Source organism: Sylvia atricapilla, chromosome 11, assembly GCF_009819655.1.
Source record: "Sylvia atricapilla isolate bSylAtr1 chromosome 11, bSylAtr1.pri, whole genome shotgun sequence".
Lineage (NCBI taxonomy): Eukaryota > Metazoa > Chordata > Aves > Passeriformes > Sylviidae > Sylvia > Sylvia atricapilla.
Genome location: NC_089150.1, coordinates 15,730,194 through 15,754,369, shown reverse-complemented (window position 1 = coordinate 15,754,369; position 24,176 = coordinate 15,730,194). Strand labels below are relative to the sequence as shown.

At 42.5% G+C, this 24,176-nt stretch overlaps 2 protein-coding genes across 5 annotated transcripts in view; both read left to right on the top strand.

The window, feature by feature from the left end:
- The window catches only part of LOC136366045 (musculoskeletal embryonic nuclear protein 1), a 40,514-nt gene extending 37,402 nt beyond the window's left edge, over positions 1–3,112 (top strand). The window contains exons 10-11 of one of the 2 annotated variants that reach the window (XM_066326852.1): positions 2,443–2,559; positions 2,773–3,112. In XM_066326852.1, coding sequence (XP_066182949.1) covers positions 2,443–2,559; positions 2,773–2,879 — 224 coding nt within the window. In that variant the 3' untranslated portion in view covers positions 2,880–3,112. Of the gene's footprint in view, positions 1–2,438; positions 2,560–2,772 lie in introns of both variants that reach the window. The other variant, XM_066326851.1, reaches the window with a different exon arrangement.
- A 3,343-nt stretch (positions 3,113–6,455) lies between these two features.
- On the top strand, positions 6,456–23,683 carry ITIH4 (inter-alpha-trypsin inhibitor heavy chain 4). Of its 3 annotated transcripts, XM_066326839.1 has the most exons (23): positions 6,456–6,534; positions 8,525–8,685; positions 9,089–9,193; positions 10,098–10,260; positions 10,337–10,447; positions 10,532–10,660; positions 11,524–11,640; positions 12,219–12,387; positions 13,360–13,476; positions 14,958–15,139; positions 15,545–15,727; positions 16,294–16,433; positions 17,046–17,194; positions 17,676–17,708; positions 18,009–18,056; positions 18,276–18,308; positions 18,742–18,795; positions 19,119–19,157; positions 19,635–19,748; positions 20,378–20,552; positions 21,912–22,066; positions 22,759–22,861; positions 23,339–23,683. In XM_066326839.1, the coding sequence occupies exons 1-23, from the start codon at positions 6,460–6,462 to the stop codon at positions 23,412–23,414; spliced, it is 2,631 nt and encodes an 876-aa protein (XP_066182936.1). In that variant the 5' UTR covers positions 6,456–6,459; the 3' UTR covers positions 23,415–23,683. The 3 variants fall into 3 exon arrangements, with proteins under 3 accessions (XP_066182936.1, XP_066182938.1, XP_066182937.1); XM_066326841.1 differs by lacking the exon at positions 18,009–18,056; XM_066326840.1 differs by lacking the exon at positions 19,119–19,157.
- Positions 23,684–24,176: the final 493 nt, after the last annotated feature.

Sequence of the window (24,176 nt, the reverse complement as noted above, 5' to 3'; positions counted from 1 at the left end):
TCCCCTGCTCTACTTTGGGATGTTCCACAGAAGCAGGAATCTCTGTCTTTCCAACATACTTTTTCAGACAGTGATTCTGAAATTCTGTTTTGAGAAGAGGTGGCTGTGCTGAAATGTCATTGTGTAAAGCTGTCTATTAACGTGCAGGAGAAAAGAATGTGACTGAACATTATAACTGTTAGGTTAAGATATTTGAGACTGAAATTTTGTATAAAATGAACACTTTTATATTAATTTTATAACTAATGGTTTGTCTTTAATGCATTACCCAATACTCAGTGTTTTAAAGTGCTCTTGAAATGAGCTCAGAAATGGTGAGCTTGTATTACGTTTGCACACAAGCTGCATGTGCCTGGTAGAGCTCTCCCCAGCATGAGGGGTTTACAGGATTGGTGGGATGGAGGGTAGGAGAACAGAGACAATAGGAGAGCTCAATTCTTCAGCTGCAGAGAGTACCTCAGTTCAGCTGATTTTCTATATTCCAAAGAAAATGGGACTTGAAACCCAGTTGTATGTCTTGTAAAGTAGCACTTTTTGACTCGTGACAGGAGGAGATAAAGCACAGGCTACATGCCTGTGCCAGCCAGGAATGGCTCCTGGCAAACCCTGCTCACAAATTCGCAGTGGTGGGGCTGTGACAGTGGCAGCAGCTGGCCAAGGCTCACCATAACCTCTCTGTGCACCAGCTTTGCTCTTCAGCTGGGACCAACTAATCCACAGAAATTGTCCTGCTGGTAAAGCCTCTGTGATCAAAGTACAGGGTAGTTTATTTTAAAATAACTGGGTGACATTCAAGAGTTCTGTTCAGCCTGGCTGTATCTTTTGCATCTCAAGCGCCGCCTTTCCTCACCCTGTCCTCAAGAATTCCCTTGTCCCAGTGGGAAGAAGCTCCACAGTTACTGTCTGTTGCCCATAATGGGTGAAGGACCTTTGCGGATTTCAATTTCTCTTAATAAAACAAGGGGCGTTTTCGCTTCCTGGGTTGGCTGCCTGTGGCAGTGGGCATGAGGGACTGTTCCCATCACACGTCAGTTGTCATTACAGAAGGATGGGGGACTCCTTGGCTGTGGGGACATTTGGTTCACCAGCTGAACAACCATGCGCAAGCTGTTGTGAATTTTGAAGGGTCTGCTGCCACCCTCTCTCCTCACTTACTTGGCTACTCATGAATGTTTTCCCCAGGGACCTCATAAATGTTTTGTTTCCCACAGCACATGCAAGTGGGATTGACTGTGAGCTATTCTGAGCGTTCCCAGGAATCTGCAGCAGGCAGAAAACGTGCTGAAGGCTCCAGTGGAGCCAGTCCCCCCATCCAAGAGCCAGCCATGCATGCACTGTTTCTGCAAGCTCCCTGGGACTCACTGCTCCAGCCATTTTGCAGGCTTTGAGGGATTTGTTTCCCTCCACAACTATTGTTAGCCTTACAGGCAGTACCTGGAAGTGCCTGAGTGGGTTCCACCACTGCCAGAACCCAACTATCAGAAGCCCTGAGTATGTAGCAATGGTCAGAGAAGTTTCTTGTTGATCTTTCAGTGTGTAAATCTGTTAAGAGTTGGAGTGTGGGGGTCTTCCGTTCTTAATCACATCCCTGTGCTCCTGAATCTCTCCATGAGGGCTGCCTGGTGGGACACTGAAAATCTGTCCATGAAACAATAAACTGATGGGGGAATGCTTTTGGTGTTGGCTTCTGCAGAGTGAGGTTGTGTCTAACTGTGGAGTGCTAATTTGAAGATAAGGGTAGGCTGATATGAAGCAATGTTATCTCTATTTCCTTGTAGTAGGATAAACTGTAAACAGATTAGTACTTGGCTGTTGCAGTGCACCACCTGATGATGCATCTGTTTCTGTATTAGGTTTCCTTCTCCTTCTTTGGATTCCAAGTCCAATGCTTCAGATGTGTTCAGTAGAGAGACCTGTTGAGTGCTCAGATGTTTTTGTTCCTTAAACTTAAGATTATTAACTATGGGCCAAGTGTTTATTCCAATTTAAGGCAAGTCCAGATTAGGAATGTCTCTGACAAGTTTCCCAAAGAAGAAGAAAGTAGACTGAGGCACAAGCCCAATTTACTAATAAAGTGATTTTTCTTTTCTAAATATTGGACAAGTTTTTGAATTACCCATAAGTACTTGCAGAATGAGCAGGCAGGGCTGGACAGAGAAAATCTAAGAATATATATTTTTTAATAAAGCAATCCATTACTCTTTCAAAGGCCGCACAATAAAAATACAATTTCAGAACAGTAAGAATGGTAGCAGATTTTGGGAAGGGCAGTGAAATTGTGATTATGGGAAGATCTGAAGTAGCTGAGTATGTAATCTGAGAACTGAAATAGGTGAAATATTGTGTAAGCAACTCTGCGTGTTGTAGCCTTTGGGTGGAGGCAGCTTTCTTCCCTGTACTTTGAACGCAAAATACTGATGTGTGGGTCTGTTTCTTAGCCAGCCCCCGTGAAAAAGAAGCGTCCTCCAGTGAAGGAAGAAGACCTCAAAGGAGCCAGAGGAAACCTTACCAAAAACCAGGAAATTAAATCCAAAACCTACCAAGTAATGAGGCAGTGTGGTAAGTATCCTTGATTGGAAGCAATTAAGCAGAGTAAAACATTGACTTAATTGCCCTTTTCAAGTTGAAAGGGTCACCTCTGGAACAGCAGCCTGCTGTTCATCTGATGGACAAGTGAAGTATTTATCAAATATATATATGTATTTCAGCAGTTTTACTCCCTGAATTTGGGTGGCATTTCACTGATTGCCTCTCCTGATTTTCTTTTCCAAGAACAAATGGGCTCCGCAGCACCTTCTGTATTCAGCCGGGCTCGGACGGGGGGTGAAACAGTCTTTGAGAAACCTAAGGACGAGCCAGCCAAGAGCGTCTTTGGCTGACAGTGCAGCTGGACATGTCTCACCCAAAGGATTGTTGTAACATTTCCCGACATTTCTGTTCCTTACACTAAAGTCACGGTAGACTCAAGTAGCTAATTTCCACTGTAAGTCCTTAAGTAGGGAATATAGTCATGTCAAGGAGTACAACTTTCATGTTCATTTTTATTACATGCTTTCTATGTATTGGGCAATGTTTGCTATAATTGTTTAATAAAAAAAGGTTGTTGGACTCACCACGGCACACTGTGATCACTCATCTCTGTTTGGGCTCAGATTAATTCCGTGGGCACTTTGGCACTGCAGGCAATGATTTCGTCTGTCAAATGCAAAGAAAAAACCACCCTGGTGACAGTGTCTCAAGTGTCAGTGCAATTTCTTCACATCAAGCCCTCCCCAGGGGGGAGCTGAGGAGGAGCTGATCCAAGGGGCAGCACAGAAACCCGGCGATGTCAAACAGATTTGTGTTGCCTACAGCGGCACTTTGGCGAGGGCCCTCAGGGCGGCGGCATGTCGTAGAGTGGTGATTCTCCCCTCTGGGCTCCCCCCTCACGGCTCTCCCCTCACCGCTCTCCCTTCACGGCTCCCCCCTCACGGCTCTCCCCTCACGGTCTCTCCCTCATGGCGCCTCTTTTCACTGTTCCCCCTCACGGTCTCTCCCTCATGGCTCCCCATTTCTCAGCTCCCCCTCACGGTCTCTCCCTCATGGCTCCCCTTTCACCGTTCTCCCTTCACAGTCCCCCCCATCTCTCTCCCCGCACACTTCGGGGCAGCAGTGCCATGGTTTCCCTCCATGCCGCTCAGCCGCCAGGGCAGAGGCCGGCTCTAGGCGTGCCCCAGCACCGAGGGAAGGATTTCAGCTCGAGCCCCAGGGGCTGTTCCCTCCCGTCCCGCTGGATCGAGTGAGAAATGCTGCCGGACGCAGCCGCCATGTCCTGCCCCACCATGGAGATGGGAGCCCAACGAGTGTCTCTACGACACCAGCACACTTGGAGGGGGAGCTGGTTTTGCTCAGTGCTGATTACTTCTGGATTTGCTGCATTAAACATCAAACCTGTTTTCTCCCAAACTCCAGAATGTTTCCGCTCAGCTGGATATTTGTGCTGAAACACAGAGGAACTTCTGTGGGCACCTGCCCTGCTTCCCACACACCCTGAGTCTCTGGAGCACATCTGGGGGTGATAAGGCCACCTTTGTTGAAAATTTTACTTTTATTTTACACAGGCTATGTGGCAGATATGGCTGGTTTATAGCTGCACGGATAATTTGGCTGAACAGACACCAGCTCGACGAGCCTAGCTCAAAGTAAACAGGTCCCTGGATACGGCAAGGATCGATCGGATTCAAACCCAGACAGATGACCTCAGCCAGCCCCTGTGAAGCACAGATACACAGATAGCATTGCCAGTGGGCTGGGCAGCACTCAGACCCTTGACCAATTGTGTCTTGTAAGCTTGGCAAATTTTAAAACTCTATAAAAGAAACTGCCAAACAATAAACGAGGCTGTTGCTGCATGATCTCAGGGTGTTCGTGTCACATCCCTGTCTCCGACTCCATAGCGACAAGGCTAGACCTGATTAAGAGGTAAAAGAGATGCCAAAGTTCTCTGTGCACCACGAAATGTATCATATTTGGTTTTTGTGTCCCAAACACCTGACAGATAAAATATGGCAGTGCCCACACAGATCCCAGAGAGGCTGTGGAGAGGATGTGACATAAGGCAGAAGCAAATCCTTTGGCTTTAAGGGGAAAGCTTCCTTAAAGATGTTGCTGGTGCATTGCCTTGCCATGTTTTTTTTTACTTTAAAAGATTATTATTTGCAGCCAGACCCCACCTCTTTGCTTTAAAGGGCATATTTTCTCCATGGAGCACAGGCTCTTCACAAGTACATTGGCAGAGATGTTTCCCAAGAAAGATTCTTCCAGAGCATGAGAAAAATCATGGTGGAAAAAATTCCTGCCCTGATAATATTGGAGCTGTCTTTGCATTGGGTTTAACAAACCCTCCTTAATTAACCTGAGTTGAGAAGTTGGAAAGGAGGTCGTTCAATAGTTATAGAAATGGTGGCAAGGGGCAAGTAAGTGAGGCAAAATGTTGTTGTTGTTTTCTTTATTACAGTACAAGGGCCTGACCTGCAGGTTTGCAGGTGGGGCAGCAGGACACAGGGGGTGCTGTATTTCAGACCCTGCTTTGGATATGTTGGTGCTGATTTAACAAAGCACAGAAACCTCTGTGTCCCACACAGATTCTACAGGGAAGCTAAGTAAGGTATCTGCCAGAAAAATGGGATTTGGCAAAGAGCTTTATTACCAGGATGGTGTCAAGTTCAATTACTTGTGCTGCTTCCAAGTGTGACAATAAGGACTGGGCATCTTTTTTGGTCTTCCTGTCTTTTAATGTGGACCTCATTTAAAAAATACGAGGGACAGAACTGACACTGCAGGCTAAATCCCTGCAGCACAAGCAGCTCTTTAACATCCATGTGATTTTACACGTGGGCATTAGAAAACTGATGACAGATCCACTTAATTAAAGCTTTGGCTCTTGCAGGCTCTTAGGCCACTAATGTCTAATCCTGTGTATTTTAAGGGATTAAAGCATTACACAAGTTGTACAAATTAATCAAATGTATAGCAGTTTAATTTTTGTCTTTTAAAAGATACGTATTTACATGTCCTGCTATTAAGGATACGGTATTTGCAAGTAGTATAAACAGTCTGCCTGAGAGGAATAAAGTTCATTTTTAAAAGAGTTACTTAAAGCACAAGCTTTCTGTTTAATCAGCCTTGTGCAAACCACACTCTGCTTAGCACATTCTTTGCAGTGAACTTGTAGGTGTCTGGTAAATTATTGAGCCTTGCGTTTAACAAGCCTTGTGTAAACCAGGTTATGCTTAGCACATTCTTTGCAGTGAACTTGTAGATGTCTGGTAAGTAAAAAATTATTTAGCTCTTCTTTTGTGTCTCCTTGCAACTCCAAGGCTACTAGAAGCTTGCTGTCTACATGGACACTTTGTAAAACAGGCATGAAGAAAACACAGATGCTTATATTTCCACAGGATCTTTGTGTTAATTTATGACAATGAATGGCATTACCTTCCAAGGATCACAGCCAGTTGGGCAGGGAGGCACAAAGGCTGAAAAAGCCATCAGCTGTAATACCTCATGTGAATGTTGCCTGTCCTGGCAATCTCCAAATCTCTGAAGTGCTTGTGATAATGTTAAGTATGTGCCCTTTCAAATTATTGCTGTGGAATATGGTAGAGATTCCTCCAGCCTGTTGCACAGACCAAGTCATCTGCCCGAGGGATTTCATGTGATACAGCAATATCTAATTTTTTTTTAGAAATATATAGAAATTTCTGAATTTTATGTTTTATGAAACATTCAAATTTTAATGTTTAAGAGCAAAGATCTGTTGGAATAATAAGCGTTAACCAAGTCCAAGTTTTACCTATGTTTAATGGGTAAATATTACATTTCTGTGTCTCTTCAAAGTCTACGTGATATCCCCAAGCACAAGTTACTCATTAACTGATTAAGATAAATAGAGATTTCATTTGAAAATTCGGTTTTTCCAAAATGGAGCAGAGAACATTGCTTGCATTGATGGTCTTTTCCTTACTCATAGTAATAGCAGAAACTATTGATCAGAAGGTATTTGCTTTATTTTTATTATCAATATCTCCTTTGCTCATTTGCTGATGTGATGGTATTGTGGTAATTGGCTGGGTAGTGAAGGTAACTCCTCTGGTAACCACATCCCAGGGAGACTTGGGTGGATTGTGTTGAGATTTTAGAGTTTTGGGTCATTTAAAGGTCTTTTGGGTTGTTTGTTTGTGCTGTTACAGTACAAATGTAGCAGGAGGCACTTGCAGACGTTTTTGATCATGCTCTTTCTTCGGGATGTAAGATACCAAATTTGAGAGATCAGAAGCTCTGCTTTGGCCACTGGATGAGGTTTGGATCTTGACACAGGACCAAGCAAGCACTGTACAGTGCCAGGAGGTTTCTGATGAGTGTTTAATAATAAATATGGAATGGAAGAGAGGGAAGTAGAAAGTTATTTGCACTATGTAGAGGAGCAAACTTTGTTTTGTACCGTCACAGTGGTGACTGGTGGCATTGTAAAAACATCAATATTAGAGGGGAAGAGGAAGCTTTAAGTCAGAAAGCTCCTCTGTCCATCATGCCTACTCAGAAAAGTGTGAAGAGGAACTGAAATGAGGGCGGATGCTGGGGACAGGGCCAGCCTTGGGCAGGGGCAGCTGAGAGCTCTGCAGGAAGCCATGGATGGGGTGTATGGCCCACAGTGCCTTTGCTTTTGGGTGCAGGCCTGGGGCTAGTCCTCTTTGCTTCTTTCACCAGGGGCACAGCAAAGATCCTCCCCATGCTGCATCCCACTGAGCCCTGGATTGTGCTGGCCACAGCCTAAAATGCTGTTAGGGTGATTGCAGGAGATCCAGGTCCTCCTCCCTGCAGCATCCCTTGGGCATGTAGCAGCAGAGTAGATTCTGCACCAGGCAAATTTTGCACAGGACAAGCTCTTCCTGTGTTGGAAGGATCCTCAGTGGGCAGCAATTGCCAACAAGTGCCTACACTGCCCCAGTGAGCTACAGCTTGTGGCTTGGTGTTCCTTATGGCAAAACCTCACTCTGAATGTGCCATGGGCAGGTTTGAGCATGGCAGGGTGGCAAACTTTTGAATTTCAGCCAGTGTCCTAACTGAGAAGATGCCACTGGATGGTGTTAACTGGCAAGCAAAGTATAGGAGATTAATCATCAAAATAGCTAAATAGCTTCCATTTGAAAGACTTGGAGGCTGGAAAAGTACAAACAGAAGTGCAATGATATGCTCTGATGCTGAGCTTTTTTATTTTAATCAGCTGTTGGACTGTTGCGAGACAGGTGATGCCCAGATGAACCTTTCTTAGTGCCCCTGCTGGAACATGGGTAGGACCTTTAGAGGGATATCCCAAATGCAAAAGGAGGTGTCCACGTAGGCAGGTGCTCCAGGCAGTTCTCAGTCCAGCCATGCTCTGGTGTGTTCCATACAGCTCGAGAATGGTGCCTTCCTCCTTTGGGCATCAGATGTCCTGGAAGAAGCAGACCAGAAGAAACCTGAGTGCTCAAAGGGCATCTCTGGTTGTGCAACCAGTGAGGAGTTGGAAGGCCCATGCAAAGTTTCAAGCTGGCTAAACATCCTGTGGGACATAAGATACCAAACTGGAAAAACAGGCAGCAAAGTCAACAGCTGGGAGGGAAATGAGCAGTTGCACAAAAAGCAGGGGCATTGCCTGGTTCAGGCTTAAAGAGGCTTCTGATCTTCCTGAGGAAAATCTTGGACAATGCACCAGGGTGATGCAACAGCAGCTTCACTGTACCCCAAGGAGAGGAAAAGGTTCAACGGAAGCTTCTGTAGAACAGCAGAATGCAGATGTAGCTGCAGGTTTTGCATGATGCAGTGGATGTGGTTGCAGAGATGGGAATAAGCAGACTGGTTCAGAACAATCCTCTCCCCATTTCCAGCCAGGCTTTCTAAGAGCTCATTCCTTCATCAAACTTTTCCAAAAGCATCTTGCAGGTAAGGATGGCTTGGGAGCAAAACCTGGGTGTTTCAATCTCAGTCTGTTTATTGTTTTTTCCAGACTGATATTGAAATCTACAGCCTCCACGTGGACTGCAAGGTCACATCACGATTTGCTCACACTGTCATCACCAGCAGAATTGTCAACCGAGCCAATGAGTCCCGAGAGGCCACCTTTGAAGTGGAGATACCTAAGACAGCCTTCATCACCAACTTCTCCATGTAGGATCAGTTCTTCCCTGCAGTGGCAAGGAGGCAGCTCTGGGGGGGACTCATCTTTCTGTTGGGCAAAGAATACAAAGAGGGTCCTCTGCAAAAATGCTCTGTGGGGCTAAGTACTAGGAGGCAAGTAGAAAAGAGGCGTCCAGGGCCAGGCTGCCTGCTGCACTGGGTGGGTAAGAGACGTGTTCAATTGTGGTGTTTCTCCTGCTCCGACCTCCTCAAGACTCTGCAAGGACAAGGGTTGTGTTGTGGTGGTGGCTCCTGGTATGTGCTGGGTGGGGAGGGATTTGGGAGGAAACACTGTCCCTTGATCATGGCCAGAGAGCCACAAAAATCTTCTGTTGAATTTCTTTCCCCAGTGCATTCCTTCTAGTATTAATTAATTTTTATGGAAACCAAACAGGTCCATGGATGGTGAAGTATATCCAGGAATAATAAAGGAGAAAGCTGCTGCTCAGAAGGAGTATGACAGAGCAGCCTCACAAGGACAGAGCGCTGGCCTCGTCAAGTATGTTGCTATTCTGAGTAAGGCTGTTCCAACACCCCTCCTTGGCCTCCTGTTTGGCTGGGGGCAGATGAAACCCTGGGCACAGCCGTGTCTCAGTGGGGACAAATGTGAAAATCAGTCTTGGATTCTTGGTGGGAGGGATAATGTGTATTTATACATAATTTTTTTACATATATATAAATTCACATATATATGATTTATAGATGATCCTGCAATGGGCTCCAGTAGGAAGCATCCCTGTTTAGCAGTGCCTTGGGATTTGCTGTCATAGAATCACTGAATCACAGATCACAGAATGTTCTTGAAAGGGATCTACAAGGATCCTCAAGTTCAAATCTTAAGTGAATGGTCTATAGAAGGATTGAACCAACAACCACAGAGTTACTAGCACCATGCTCTGACCAACTGAGCTAATCTCAGGGTCAAGGGTCCTTAAAGATCATCTAGTTCCAAGCCCCCCACCATGGGCAGGGGCATCCTTCAGGTTGCTCAGATCTCCACCCAGCCTGGTTCTCCATCATTCAAGAGCACCTTGCCACCCTGGGATGATGCTCAGTGCTGAGTCTGCTTCCTTGCAAGCACAGAGGACCATGGCACTTGAACAGATATCACAGTTTCATGATGTATTTACTCTGTGCTTCACAGGTCTTCAGTCTGAGGCATGTAGAGGTTTCTGCTCCATATCTCAGCTTGCACTCATGAGACACTAATGTAATATATGTGGTGTACATAATAGCACCTGCAATGTAAAAAGTCCTCTCTATGATGAACAATATTTACTGCTACTCTTTTTTTTTATCCCATGTGTCCCCTTGGCCTTTATTTTGCACATTTCACAGAGTCTTGGCCACCACAAGGAAATCCTCCCTGCAGGAGATAAATCCCTGTTCTTCCCCCCTCCCAGAATTACAGACAGAAAGCTGGAGCAGTTCCACGTGTCCGTCAGCGTCGCTGCCGCCAGCAAAGTCACTTTTGAGCTGACCTACGAGGAGCTGCTCAAGCGGCAGCTGGGGAAGTACGAGCTGCTCATCAAGGTCCAGCCCAAGCAGCTCGTTAAGCACTTCCAGGTGAGCTGGACAGGGAGCAGTGCCGTGGGTTTTCTTCCCTCTGAGAAGCTGATGCTGATTTCTTCTCTGCTGCCAGATCGATGTGCACATCTTTGAGCCCCAGGGCATTCACTTCTTGGAGACAGACAGCACATTCATGACAAATGAGTTAACTGAGGCGCTCACCAAAGTGCAGAATGAAACCAAGGTAAAGCAGCAGCTGCCAGAGGTTACTGCCAGTAGCAGCTCTAAGTTATATTGCTTTAAATATTTCCTTCTGATTGCTTTGCAGGCTCATATTTTATTTAAGCCAACTCTAGATCAACAGAAGAAAAATTCTGAACTTGATGAAACGCTTCTCAATGGTGATTTTGTTGTGCGTTATGATGTTAAAAGAGAAGCCACTGCAGGTGATATACAGGTAAAAAAATAGAAATGAAAACACTTTCAGACCACAGATAAGTCTGAATGTGAAGTGCAATCAGCAGAACAGCAACACTTGCTTTGAAACACCAAGAATGACAGGAAAAGCTCTTCCCATTGATCCAGGGTCAGCAGCAACTGAGGGCGATACTCGACAAATCCCTAGAGACACCTAGGTATATTTCAAAAACAGATCACTCAGGAAAAAAAAATCAACCTTTCAAATTTTATTCAAATACCAATTCTATATTTGTATTTCATACATGTCTCTTTACACTCTTTTTTTATTATTATTTTGGCTCCTCTAAAGTGCATTTGTGGCTTCTTGTAAATGAACTTTAGAGGAATGTGATTTATATAACTTAAAATTATGCTTGGTCTCTGTGTTTTTTGTGATAACTGAGGCATAACTAAATACAGCAGGAACTTAACAAATATTTATGAACCAATGCGTATTCTAGGGAATAAAATAGAGTATTTTCCATATCATTTCACTAATGGAGTATACACGGGTGTGCTAAAAGGTGGCAGTAATTCAGCGGAGATGTACTCATAGGTAATGATAAAGAGGTAATGTGATACACAGTGATAATATGCATATATCACACATATGGCACTGAGGTGTCTAATATATATGTATGTATGCATGCTGCTCTGTGGTAATTTTCTCTCTACAGACAGTCTTGAATCCAGCTAGGAAATACATTTTACTTTCTTTAATTTAAGCTCTTTGATTTGGGCTTATCAAGAAGAGCAGAATGCTGTGCATGGTCCCCACTTCTTGCTATGCCAGAATGTTAAAATTTATTCTTTATTTCTTTGGATGTACTTTTATAGGTGATTTCACATTCTGTGTTTCAGATTGTCAATGGGTATTTTGTCCACTACTTTGCACCCCAAGAAATGCCAGTGCTTCCCAAAAATGTCATCTTTGTAATAGACCGAAGTGGCTCCATGACAGGCAGAAAAATTGAACAGGTAACTTCTCTCAAAGCATGCCCTTGTTAGCAGCAGGCACACACCCTCCAAACTTCTGAAGAAGCAACTGGGTATTTCTCATTGGAAACACACACTAGTTTTGTACACAGCCAAATGTTCAGACTTATAGAAATGCTTGAAAATACATATGCACAGATTGAAGTTATTAAAGAGTAACTCTTGTCTGGCACAACTATTTTCATGGGTACTAAACAATGAGGCAGAAGGAGCTTTCTGTATCTTTGCGGAACTTCTTGCGCTTATGTTTTTCTTTAATGAAGCTTAGAGAGTTAATTTATCTGTTGTCTGTTTTATGTTTATTGATGACTGTGTGTGTAGCTCTGCTTCAGAGCAGACAAGCCCCCTACAGCCCTCATAGGTCGGATTTTGTGTCTGTGAGTTGTGAATTGTCTATTTCTGATAGTCTCAACCTAAAACATACCACTAGGGTTTAATGAAAGCATCGGGCTGCATCTGGAGCAGAGCTGTAGAGAGCCCCCTTATTACACTGCAGTTTCAATCCCAGATCTAGCAAAGGAGTGGAAATAATCAAAATTATTGTTTTCTCCTTGGAACAGACAAGGGATGCCCTGCTGAAGATTTTGCAGGATCTCCGCCCAGAAGATCATTTTGGATTTATCACCTTCAACAACAAAGTGGTGGAGTGGAAGAGCTCTTTGCTGCCAGCCACCGAGGAGAATGTGGCCAGTGCTGCAGCCTTGGTGCAGACCCTTATTGCCAGGGGAGGTACACATGCTCATAGCCACAAATATGTACCCAGTGGAAAAAATTACTTAGAAAATAATTATCTTTGTTAGTTATATAGTGCCCCAGAGGTACCACCAGTGCTTACAAAGCAAGTCAGTTTTTAAGACTTGTAAGTGATGAGTGGGAAAGAAAGCCTGTGAGTGGACAGACTGGTGACTACATTATGAGATAGATCTAGTTATATAGATATAATATAATAATATATATTAGATGCGTACAGTACATCTATGAACCATACAAGCCACAGAGTCTTGTTCCCAATTTTTATCATAGAGATAATTGGAAGATTCCTTGATAGCACATTTTTTTCTACAAAAAAATGGCAATCTACTCAACATTTGACAGCAATTTGCTGATTTTTTTTTAATGTATCAAATGTCCCCTTGTGAAAAAAAAACCCAAAACAAAACACATCCAAAGTTGTACAGCCTTGTAAGACATGCCACAGAAAAAAACCAGGCAAAACAGACATGTCAGTTGCTGCATCAGTCAGTGTGCTTGGTGTTATTAGTTTTAAGCACATCTCAAGGGCTCTGTCTCCCTTTAATGTTAAACTGTCGGTATTAACAAAGTTTCCTTACCCCAGGCGCTAACACCATTCTCTGCTCTTTTCTCTGACTTCTTATATAAGGCAGGAAAACTTTTCTTAAATGTAGGTTAACAGATGACAGTGTGTTTACTTAAGCACTTTTTAATGGCTCTAGACATGTTTGCATTTCCCATGACATATGTGTGGAAAATGCTCCCAAAAGAACACTCCGACACTGCCACTCCAATATAACACCCGGTAATTAACTCCAGTAGGCTAAGTCCCTAAATCCTCCTCTCTCGGAAGGATTACGTGCTGCAGAAAACTTTAAACAAGTCAGCAGGGCCTCTGCAGCGGAAGGGCAGCAATCTCTGCAGCCGATTGTCCTGTTTAGGTGAGCGATGCCCGCTCTCTCATTGCAGGCACAGACATCAATGGTGCCCTGCTGGCTGCCGTGGGCGTGCTGGACAAAGCCGAGCAGCTGCCGGAGCGCAGCGTCTCCATGATCATTTTGCTGACAGATGGCCAGCCCACTTCTGGTGAGTGAATGCTATGCTCAGCCCTCCCTCCCTTGGGGTTTTTTATCTTTCACACTTGCATCCAAATATTTTAGACTCAGCCTGTGTTTTAGAAGAGCTTTGGAATACGCAGGCTGAGCTACTGAGGGATCTGGAGAGGTGGATTATGAGAGGGCTCTGCTGAGGGCTGTAGAGAGTGATGGCAGAGCCTGCCTGCCTGTGACTGCACATCCTTTAGCTGGGAATTGTTTTGCTGTGTACCATTTGCTGCATTCCCAGTCTAAATCTCACGGGAATTAGCGATACTCCAGGCACAGCTGAAACAAAAAAGTAGAATACCTAGAGACAAAACATGGGCATTTTGCAGATACTGTGTACAGTCCTATTTGAGAGGTATTGTTTGTTCTTCTTTACCCTCTGTGCCTCAAACTTGATATATTTTCAAGGTACTTGTTCTGTATTCTTTGCCTTCTCTGTCTTAATTAGTGATCAGCTGTGACAGCACAAACCAAAGAATTGGGATTGAAGTATCGGGTGAAATAAACCACAAATCCCAGTGTAATGGCAAAAACTCCCTTGTCTTGAACAGAGGTTTCTCTTAGTTTTGTGTGGCAGCAGCATCACTCCAAGGCCAGCAATATTAATTCACCTGTAAGACCTTAATAAGATCAGTCTGCCTTTTAGATTCTGTGAGCCATTCTTCTTTGGGGTTTGTTGATTTTGTTTGGGTTTTTAAATAAAATCCAGCTCACACTGCTGCCTCCCAGCACAGCTACAGTGAATCTCCAGTGCTCCCCACATCCAGCAATTAGAAATCAGGCCAGGGTGGAGTGTCAGGCATTATGGCCTATGCTGCCTTCCTTAGCAAAGCAGCTGAAAGGGAAAAATCTGAGCCGCTCTCATTATATTGGTACAGGCAGTGACATTTCCTGCCTGGAAATGCTAATGGGAAGCTCTCCATACATGGCCATCAGCAGCTCTTCAAATGGGGTAAGATGATGGTGTGAAAATCTTTTCCCTCTCACACAAAGGAGCTGGGAGAGAAGCATGGCTGAGTTCATTGGCAGTTTGTTGGAATTGCACCATTAACCAATCCATTCTTCTCTGAATTGACACACATAATTTTTATGGGTGGTACTTGTCTTTTGAATGCTTGATGAAGTATATCCATCCCTCGTGTTGTTAACTTGTAGTGTGTGTCCCTTCTGTACTAAAAATCTCCTCTGGCCCTGTAGTCCTATAAAATATTTTGCACTTAGCCATGACAACATCAGTAGAACCTAGTAAAAATCATTCGGGGGGAGAATCATGTTCTGGCACTCCATATGCAGAGTCGTGCTTTCATTTCCAATTCAATTACCAGCATTCTATCCCCTATCTTTTTAGTATTTTATTCTCAATTATTTTAAAAAACTTCAGGCAGAATTTTCCATTAACCTGCTGCAGTCTTTTTGCACTTGAAAAGACCCAAACCCACAATGGTGTTTTTGTTTCATTTACAGGTGAGAGAAGTGTGGAAATAATTCAAGAAAACGTTCAGAAAGCAATCAATGGGAAATATGCTCTCTTCTGCCTTGGCTTTGGGTTTGATGTCAGTTATAAATTCCTGGAGAAAATGGCCCTGAGCAATGGGGGAATAGCACGGCGTATCTATGAAAATGCTGATGCAGCCCTGCAGCTGCAGGTCAGGAGTAAGGAATGTGCCAGGAAAACCATCTATCAGCTGTAGCTTATGTCTAGTCCTGGCAGCAAAATCACGGATTTTCCAAGATGAAATGTTGGGGTTGAGTTTACCTGTTACTTCAGTGGAGAGAGGAAGGCAATTTTGGCATATCTGAGGATTTGTACCCTCCATGTATCCATGACTCAAAGTCCTCAAATCAGCCACATTCCAACAAACTGGGAAACTTACACATTTCTGTACTGTAAAAAGAGAAGTTGTCCAGGGGAAGTGGACAATTTCTGAGTTTGCAGTAGTCTTGCACTACTAAAGAAAAAGCTTTTTAAGGGGGCTTTAGTCATTCAACATACTACTTTGCACAATTTATGGTCATTTGTGTGTATTCTCTGTCTCACTGCTTTTCTTTAGGGCTTTTATCAAGAAGTGGCTACCCCAGTATTAATGCAAATTGAAATGCAGTATCCAGAAAATTCTGTTGAAGGATTAACCAAGAACAATTTCAAGCTGTTTTTTAAAGGATCTGAAATTACAGTGTCTGGAAAAATTAGCAATAAGCTGGATCTTTTGCCAGTGGAAATTAAAGCTCAGTCAGTAAGTGTTTAGTTTACTAATTGTGAAAAACATCTCTCCCTTCTGTTTTTTGTGGCACCACAGGAAGCTTCTAGAAGTGTTTGTTGTTTAGTATATGTTCTTTACATTTGGGCATTCAGCTCTCTCCCCATTGTTTGAACTCTCAGATAATTTGCTAAAATTACCCTCTCTTGAATTTGCTACAAAAGAAAAATCTTGAAGAATATCCACAAATAAGCAAACACCAATTTTAATTCAATTTTGTTGATTCTTTAACAAAATCCAAATACTGTGGCCTTTTAAGCACTTTTAGGTTTCTTTCGTTGTGCTGCAGTAGGGAATCTCAATTATTGATCTCAAAAATGCAAAAATAGAATTTAATTACCTCCTTTTTTGTCATTCTTACAAGTCCAGAAATACATATCTAAAATACATGCTTTTTATATACTTTGGAATTGCATTTTCCAATGGGAAAGAACAAAATTCAAGGACAGCAGGTACTGAAAGATATTCCTTTAAGTCTAATAATGTGACTATGAATGAAGTCTGAAACTTTTTTTTTAATGGTAAATTTTCTCCCACTTCAGCACACGAGTAACTTGACTCTTAAGGAAGAAGCAAATGTCAAAGAGAAGGAGCAAGTATTCCAAAATCAAAGATACATCTTTGGGAATTTCATAGAGAGACTATGGGCTTACTTGACTATTCAGCAACTTCTGGAAGAAGCGTAAGTGATTTCAATGCTTCACATAACCAACTTCTAACTTCTCAAAAGACAAATTCCAAATTCACAAATGATATGATCAGAAAATCAAAGAAACGGAAATATTTCTCCTGACAGTATCAAACCCATAAGATACTGGGAGAATGCTACATTACTGTATGATGAACATGTAGTGCCCTTCAGTTTTTGGTAGCGCTACAACATCCAATTTCATATATATGAACATGTAACGTAACACATTCTTCATGAAATTACTATGAGATAGATTTCAGTTGTATGGATTGTGTTGAGATCTTCTTGCATAACTAGAAATATTGTCTGTAGGTGAGGAAATGGCAATAGTTAGGGAATAGGACAATATGGATGTCCATAAGATACTTCCTAGATCATGTATCTATTACTTCTATGTATTTAAACCAAACATAGGCTCCGGTATTGCAAAGAATTAAGCATTTCCGTAATTTCAGGCACATGAACAGCTGAGTTATCCCCGTAAGACTACTAACCCTTCAATAGTAAATATCTGTGGAGACACAGCTGATATGTAAAGGAATCTGAAGGTGATTTGTTCAGAGTCTCTACACATTTTTGCTTCATCATTAACACAGACTTTAGTATTTCAGCCCAAGAAGAGGACCAGAAGGCCCTGGACGCCCAGGCCTTGGATCTGTCCCTGCGGTACAGCTTTGTCACACCCCTCACTTCCATGGTGGTCACCAAACCCCAGCAGCAGGAGGAGCTGGCAAACAAACCCACTGAGGCTGGTAAGAACAGCTCCCCTGAAACACTCTGCTCTTCTTGATTCGTTGTTGTTGACTTCCACTTGGGTTCATTTGATGGTGATATAACGAGGCAAATTGGAGGCAGGAGTTCAGGGATTGGCTTCCTTTCAAAATAAAACATGCAGGGTTTTTTTTTGAAAGGTGAAGTGATGAAACAGGCACTAAAACTGAAATGGAAAACAGTTTGTTTAAATATTAACTAAAAGTAGTCTAATAGCTGTTACTATTATATTCCTGACAATGAAAAAAGGCTCCACACTTTTCTCTGTAGCATTTAAGTGGAAAAATGAATGCAGGGGGGAAACCATGGCCTCAGTAGGAGTTTTGCAAGTGCTCTATATAACCATCCTTTAACACAAAACCCTCATCACCTGAAGCCCTTGTCCCAGTTTGCTGGTACACAGGGGTAAAGTAATTCAGTGTTGACTGTATGACATTCATCTGTCCCTCTTCCTCTTGACAGATAATGAGAAGCCCAGCAGTCTTCCAGCAGGAGGTAAATGTTTTCTTCTTTTCCAGTAGCATATTTTCATAGTCTCTAATAACAAAACAAACAAAATAGTTCATGATGTTTGTTCTATAGAGGGAAGTATCCGAGACTTGAAAAAAATGCATGAAGTAAATTGTAAGCAATGTCTATGTCTATGTAAGCAATGTCTACAGTCTATGCAGGTTAGGGGTAGATTCCATTCAGAATATCTCAAAGGTTAAAATTATCTATGCTCTTGAGGAAGAGTAGTTCTTCAAGTCAATGGTGTTAATGATTTTTTTCTGCTTCTTCCTACCACGTGTGAAGCATCTTTCAAAAGGTTCCACTCAAGAATGCCTTCTGAGGATGAGTCAGGTATTTTTTTCCTCTCTGGAAGCTGCATTTATTTGAATAATAATTTTATAGGTGAAGAACCTTGGTTTTGCTCTTGTTCTTTCACAGAAATGTATTGAGGGAATCGCAATGTCTTTGGAGGTTTCCTCTTTCAAGGTCGTGCTGGGGAGTTCAATAGCAGAACCACTCCTGTAAGGTATGTGATGCAATCATGAATAAAACTCTCTTTTCTTTCTCCAGGTTCTCGTAGAGTGAAGGGTGGGTCACCTGCTGGTAAGTACTTCTCCTCTGTTGCTCTTCAGAATAATTCTATGACATTAATTCCATATGTAGGGTCATAGCAACCTTATTCTAATAAGTGCATTTGGATTGGAGATGCCCACTTGACACACATTTTAGATTTTATTATATACATTTCAGTCCACAGACATTTTATAATGAACTATAAACTTTTGAAAACAACCTTGGTTCCTTTTCAGAAATAAAAAAATATACCTCCTGAAAATAAACATGGAAGATCTGGAAAAGTATATATTGGTAAGCTGAAAGAAATGAGTGTAAAACCAAAAAAATTAATCAGTCAGGAGGTATCTAGAAAATGCAGTGGGCAATAAGCAGGACAGATTCCCTGTTTCAAAGGGTGGGAAGGAAGGTGCAAGGCATAAACCCAAAGCAGCAGAACATTGGGAAAACCCTTTTCTTTCAGCTCGAAGGCGCTCTGAGATCCAAACTCGCGGCCACAGGAAGATGCTTTCAGCAGGTAACTGCTCACAGTGGGGTCAGAGGGGCTGGGCTGGGTGTGCTGCATTCAACACTGCCCAGTGATCCTTTAAAATGCAGCTCTAAACCCTTCCACAGCTCCAGCTGAGCATAGGCCCATGGCGTGGTCCATCCTGAGAGAAATAGGCACTGGATGTTGTGCTTTTTCCCCCCATTGGGACATCTTGTCTTAGGCAAGGCTCTCTCTAATCATCAGTGAAGAGCTCTGCTAAAAAGTTTCTGTCCAGCATTTGTCCTGGTTCCTCAGCTGACTTAGAGAAAAATGTTTCATTAAACTCTTTTAACTAATTTTAACTATTTCAGTTTCCAGGTCCAGAGACGCCAATAGAGCACAAGCTATTGGTTAGTGACACACATCCAAGTCCCATTTCAATTATTAATGTAACTGTAACATACACTTCTTCATGCAACAATGCTTTTTGTGACTGCACCAACTCTCTGAAAATCTTTTACCTCTTCTTGCAAATCTTACGTAGTTCTTTCCATTTATGTAGAAAAATCTACATAATCTGTGTTCCATAAGACCTCTCTGGCTTGAGGATATAAGAAATGCAGTATAACAAATCTTCATCCTAAGCATTTGTAAGGGCACATTGTCCTTAGTAAACTGTATGATTCAATGTCTGTTGCTTTCATTCATATCAGGGTACTGTGTCTGAGTGTGCTTTTCAACAATTATTGTTTTGTTCTTAATCATTCTATCCTATAAAAGCTATAACTGCTGTTTTAGGTATAAGTCTATAAATTATTTTTGCTGTGCCTCTCGAGGGCATAGGCTAGATTTTTTTTGTTGCTGATATTTTTCTTCTGGTTTTTCAGCCGATGAACATCCACAATTTCTCTTGCAATTACCCACACAAAATGAAAGAATCTGCTTAAATATTCCTACAAGAGGACAAACCTCTGTCCCCCTGCTGTCAGATCCAGAGCAAGGTGAGTGAGACATGTTACCCCAGTACCAAGACAAGGAGAGTCACTGAGTCTGTGAGTGCAGTTGGTGTTTTTGGAATAACCTCCTCTACTGAAGAGCCATCTCACACCTGCTGCCTTGCCCTGACCAGAGAGGCTGTGGTAAATTCTGCTTTTCTGTTAGGCAGTATTAATGATGCAACAGCTGGAGGCACTTCTCACAGGTCTGGCTGAGGGTCACCTTCTCCTCCTGGTGTCACGTCCTCCTCGCTCCTTAGGGTTTTCTCCTACCCAGCCCTTGGGGCTTTGGAGGATGCAGAGACCTCTGGGTCCCTGTGTGCCAACAGAAAGGCACATGCTCTGGATGCACAGCAGATTTTCCATGCTCCTGTCCTTGAGAAGCCATGGCCTGGGCCCCAGGCACCTGCTCTGATTATGGACCAGAGATGCCTCTGTGCAGGAGGTGGAAGCATGGGCTTAAACAAGCTCTAGTGACCCCACCACAATCTTGGGGCATGTGGAGCTGAAATCCAGAAATGCCCCACAAAACTAGGTTTGAGACCCTGGAGTCATTTCAGTAATAAAACTGGAGTGGGTTTATTAAGATCACTTGTGCCATAAGAGAAGAATCACCTGACAAATTTGTATTAAAGGACTCACTGTGACGGGGAAACTTGGAGATGGAAGAAATCACTTTGTGCAGTTTGATATCACCTATGTGAATCCCCCTGTGCAAATCCAAGTCTACACTCACACAATCCTTCTAAGCCATGATAAAAAGAACAGTCAGCTGTCATGGACGAAGTCAGCCTCCTCCACCATCCAGGGGTAAGAAACATCTTCCTGTCCTTTCCTAAACTTGAAAATGTGTCAGATCTTTGCTCATTCAGGCCTCTATTTTCCCATTTACCTGAAGTAAGTGCTTCAAATGTCCTTCTTCAGCAAGTATATCAGTATGAGTATCTGCAGAGTATCTTCATAACCCCCTTTTCAAATTTGGAGAAGAAAATAAGTTTTACTTTAATTCTCTGTGCCTGTGTAAAGAGAACCAGAACAACTGCACCATCAGCCTGCTGTTCATGTATTTATGTTCCAAAGGAAAGGAGCCATGCAGAGTAGCCTGGTGCCACCAGCAGCCACTTTGTGTTCCTCCAGGGCAGAGCCAGCGCTGCCAAGTGATATTTTTGACATTTACTGTCCCTTTAATACAGCACTTGGCTCCACACAGGCTGGGGTTTTCTTCCTCCTCAGTTTTAAGCAATAACTCTCATCTGGGAAGCTGACATTTTTTATGGGCAGGCATAAAGCCTTGGAATAGCTGTCTGTAACTAAATGTCTGCTGGAGGAGAAGGGACACTTTAAAAGCAGACTTTATTTGTAAGAGTAATTAGCAGGATCCTTCAGTACCAGAAGGAAGAGCTGAGTGTACCTGGCTCCCCCAGCCTTTTTATATTGCTGGAATAAGTCTCCACAAGGATCCCCTGCTGGCCTGGGGCAGGCAGGACATCGCTGCTCCCCCACACACAGTTTGAGACAATAACAAGTCCTACAACAACTGCTTTCAATTATTCTTGTAATACAAACAGAGCCAAGAACTGCCTGGATTTATGTCCCAGTATAATTTGCCAAGCAGAATGACCCTCCTGCTTCAATCCAGCACCCGAGCCCTTGCACCAGCACTTTGGGGGTGGCTTTGTTAATCCTCTCTGCAGGAAGCAAAATGACAATGACATTTGTGTTCTGCAAGCCCACCTAGGATCACAATAACATTAATGAGTCAGAAGAAAGGCAAGGTCTGAAAAACTTGTGAAATATCCAAGAAAAAAATATTTGACTGGTCATTAAAAAGATTGAATTATTTTATTAGTCTACCCTTTTCTCATTAAAATGGTGAGGGTTTTTTTCCCATCCAAGCTTTTCTTGTCATCATGGATAAAAAGATGTTTACATCAGCAAAAGAACTGTCCCTGGTAAATTTGCAAGACCTGTTGTGCAGCACAGAGAGAAAAAATATTCTACTCAATATTTTCTAGCTTAAAAATGACTACAAACAGATCAGGAAAAAATGCAGTTACGAAGAGATAAAAGGCAAAAATGAAATTATTTTGGATAATTAATGTCAGTTAGTTAAATACATATTCTTTTTTCACATTCTTCTTGGAAATAATTTCCTAATTTACTTCCTAGGCTGACAGTGTCAGTTGAAAAGGAAAGGAGTGTTACAGCATCACTTCCTGATACGGTCACAGTAAAAATCTCCTTGGTCAGGTTTCCAGATGATTTCCTTGGGCTCTACTTCTTGAACAGCGACCGTTTCTCAGACAAAGTCACTGGAGTTCTGGGTGTGTATCAGGATGGATGTGTGCAGCAAAGAGAAACTGTGCATTTAATTTATTCTTTTGGGACATTTAACTTCTACTGCCCAGCAATCCCAAAGAGGGGAGGCCTCACCCTGGAAACATAACATAAATAACACAATGTTTTCCACTCACCAGTGGCACAACTCTAAGTAGCCCATTATGGGTTTAGAAGATATTAAAATATGACAGAAATAATAGTTGGGCTTAACCTCAACAGTGCTGTGGAATGACATGATTGATGCAGAAAATTCATTTGATGTCAACTAACAGACTATAAATGATGGACATAAAATTGTAAACAATCATGGTTGGGAAATGAAAGCCAGCTGCTCCTGAACGTCTCAGCTCCAAAATTCCTGCTGGGACCTAAACTGAAGTTGCTTTGGAAACCTTGCAAATGGAGAGGCTCCATATTCCTAAAACCACAAGGAAGAAATAATTGTGAAAAACCATCAGAGAAAGGCTGAACCTTCCTGTGGAGAGTGTTAAGGGATAACAGGAAATTAAAGCTGAAACAGGAATTTTCTAAACTTTGGAGCATCCAAACATGATCTTTGGTTTGTTTTCTGAGCTGAAGAGCTACTCTCCTGGTGTTAGAGCTGCCATTTGGCTTAAACAAACAGCAATGCTCAGCTGGTTTGTATTTTTAAATAATTTCTATGTCTGTTGCTTAGGTCAATTTTATTCGAAAGCACAATTTGGGAGTCACTCCAACAATGATCAGACAGCTGTGGAAAGACTCCTGAGAGTGTATGGATCTGAGCAAGACGTTTCCAGGTACCAGATATGGAGGGGTGGGGGGGGAGTGAGGGCATTTGTTTTATCAGCAAATACCAGAGATCAAAAGAAATGAAGCTGAGGGAGTGTTTGTAAGAACACATCTCTTTGGTGTAAATAACTCGCATTTTAGTTTTTCCCCAATAGCCTGCATTTGTTGTTTAAGTGATGCTACAGGGCTCAAGGCTCCTATTTCATTGGGGGAAATAATTACACCCTGGGGGTACAGCTTGCATTGTTTTCCTGGACAGGAAGGGTATTTCCTCAGTTGGATTTACCATGAGAAAAATTTTCTATTCTTTTAGCACACATCTGTGATGGGGAAGAGATGCTGTGAGTGTGCAGGTCCTGGCAGTGCTGAGGTGCAGCTCTGCCCACACAGGTCTCTGACTCCTGTGCCATCTGCACATCAGGGCAATTCTGGCCCTGCCCTTTGATTGTGTTATCACAATTTCTCTTGTTTTGTTTTCATTTCAGGTTGTACAAGAAAGATTACAGGCTCGAGTCAGACAGTGAACCTGTTTCCTGTTGGTCAATAGATCTAACTCCCTAGGGGAAAAAAAAAAAATCTGTGAAGAAAATTATGCAAATGAAGCTCTTCCAAGTATTTTTGATACTTTCACCAAGAAAATGACACAGTAACAGTAAAGCCTTACTGTTGCTCTATGTGTGTTACAACTATTTTACCTTGAAAGAATTATACTTTCAAGATATAATGGTGTGTGTTTGTTTGCTATTTGAAAATGGTTTCTAATTTGCAATGTGGTTTTGTTGTTGAAGATTTATGTGAATGAACTAAATAAAATCAACATTATCAGCTAACAGTTTGATATAGACACATGGACTTAGGTTTCCAAGTAAAAATCAGTAGTGGCAACATCCAAGCCAAGAAATGTGTCATGCAAACAGCAATAGATTCCTAAAACTTTATCCCATTATGATGGTGGTGTTCTTGAACCATGCAGTTTGTAAAAATACCATGAAGTTTGAGGCAGTATTTCTTTACCATGTCTCTCATTTTCTATTTTATTGCTGTATTAGGGTTCTCTTGGAGGTTGTTCTGTCAGACCATTCAAAGCTCATGAAATTAGCAGTGAATGGGGCTGTGTGTGAGACGAAAACCCACACCAGCTGTGGTCCAGTTCTTTGTTGCAAAAGTCTCTGAGGCTCCCTTTTGAAAACATCTGCAGAACAGCCATTGGCTGGTTGCAAAACCTCTGGTTGCAAAACACAGCATTTCAACCCCAAAAGTTAGCAGCTTTTTTTGGCACCATTTCATACATTTTGCAAACATTGCATGATGTTTTACAAATAA

Bases quoted from the DNA above. Each gene is read 5' to 3' on its own strand.
- ITIH4 (XM_066326839.1), top strand. From the start codon at position 6,460: ATGGAGCAGAGAACATTGCTTGCATTGATGGTCTTTTCCTTACTCATA. The intron at 11,641-12,218 runs GTAACTTCTCTC...TCCTTGGAACAG, and splicing joins CAGGCAGAAAAATTGAACAG to ACAAGGGATGCCCTGCTGAA. The intron at 18,796-19,118 runs GTAACTGCTCAC...TAACTATTTCAG, and splicing joins CAGGAAGATGCTTTCAGCAG to TTTCCAGGTCCAGAGACGCC.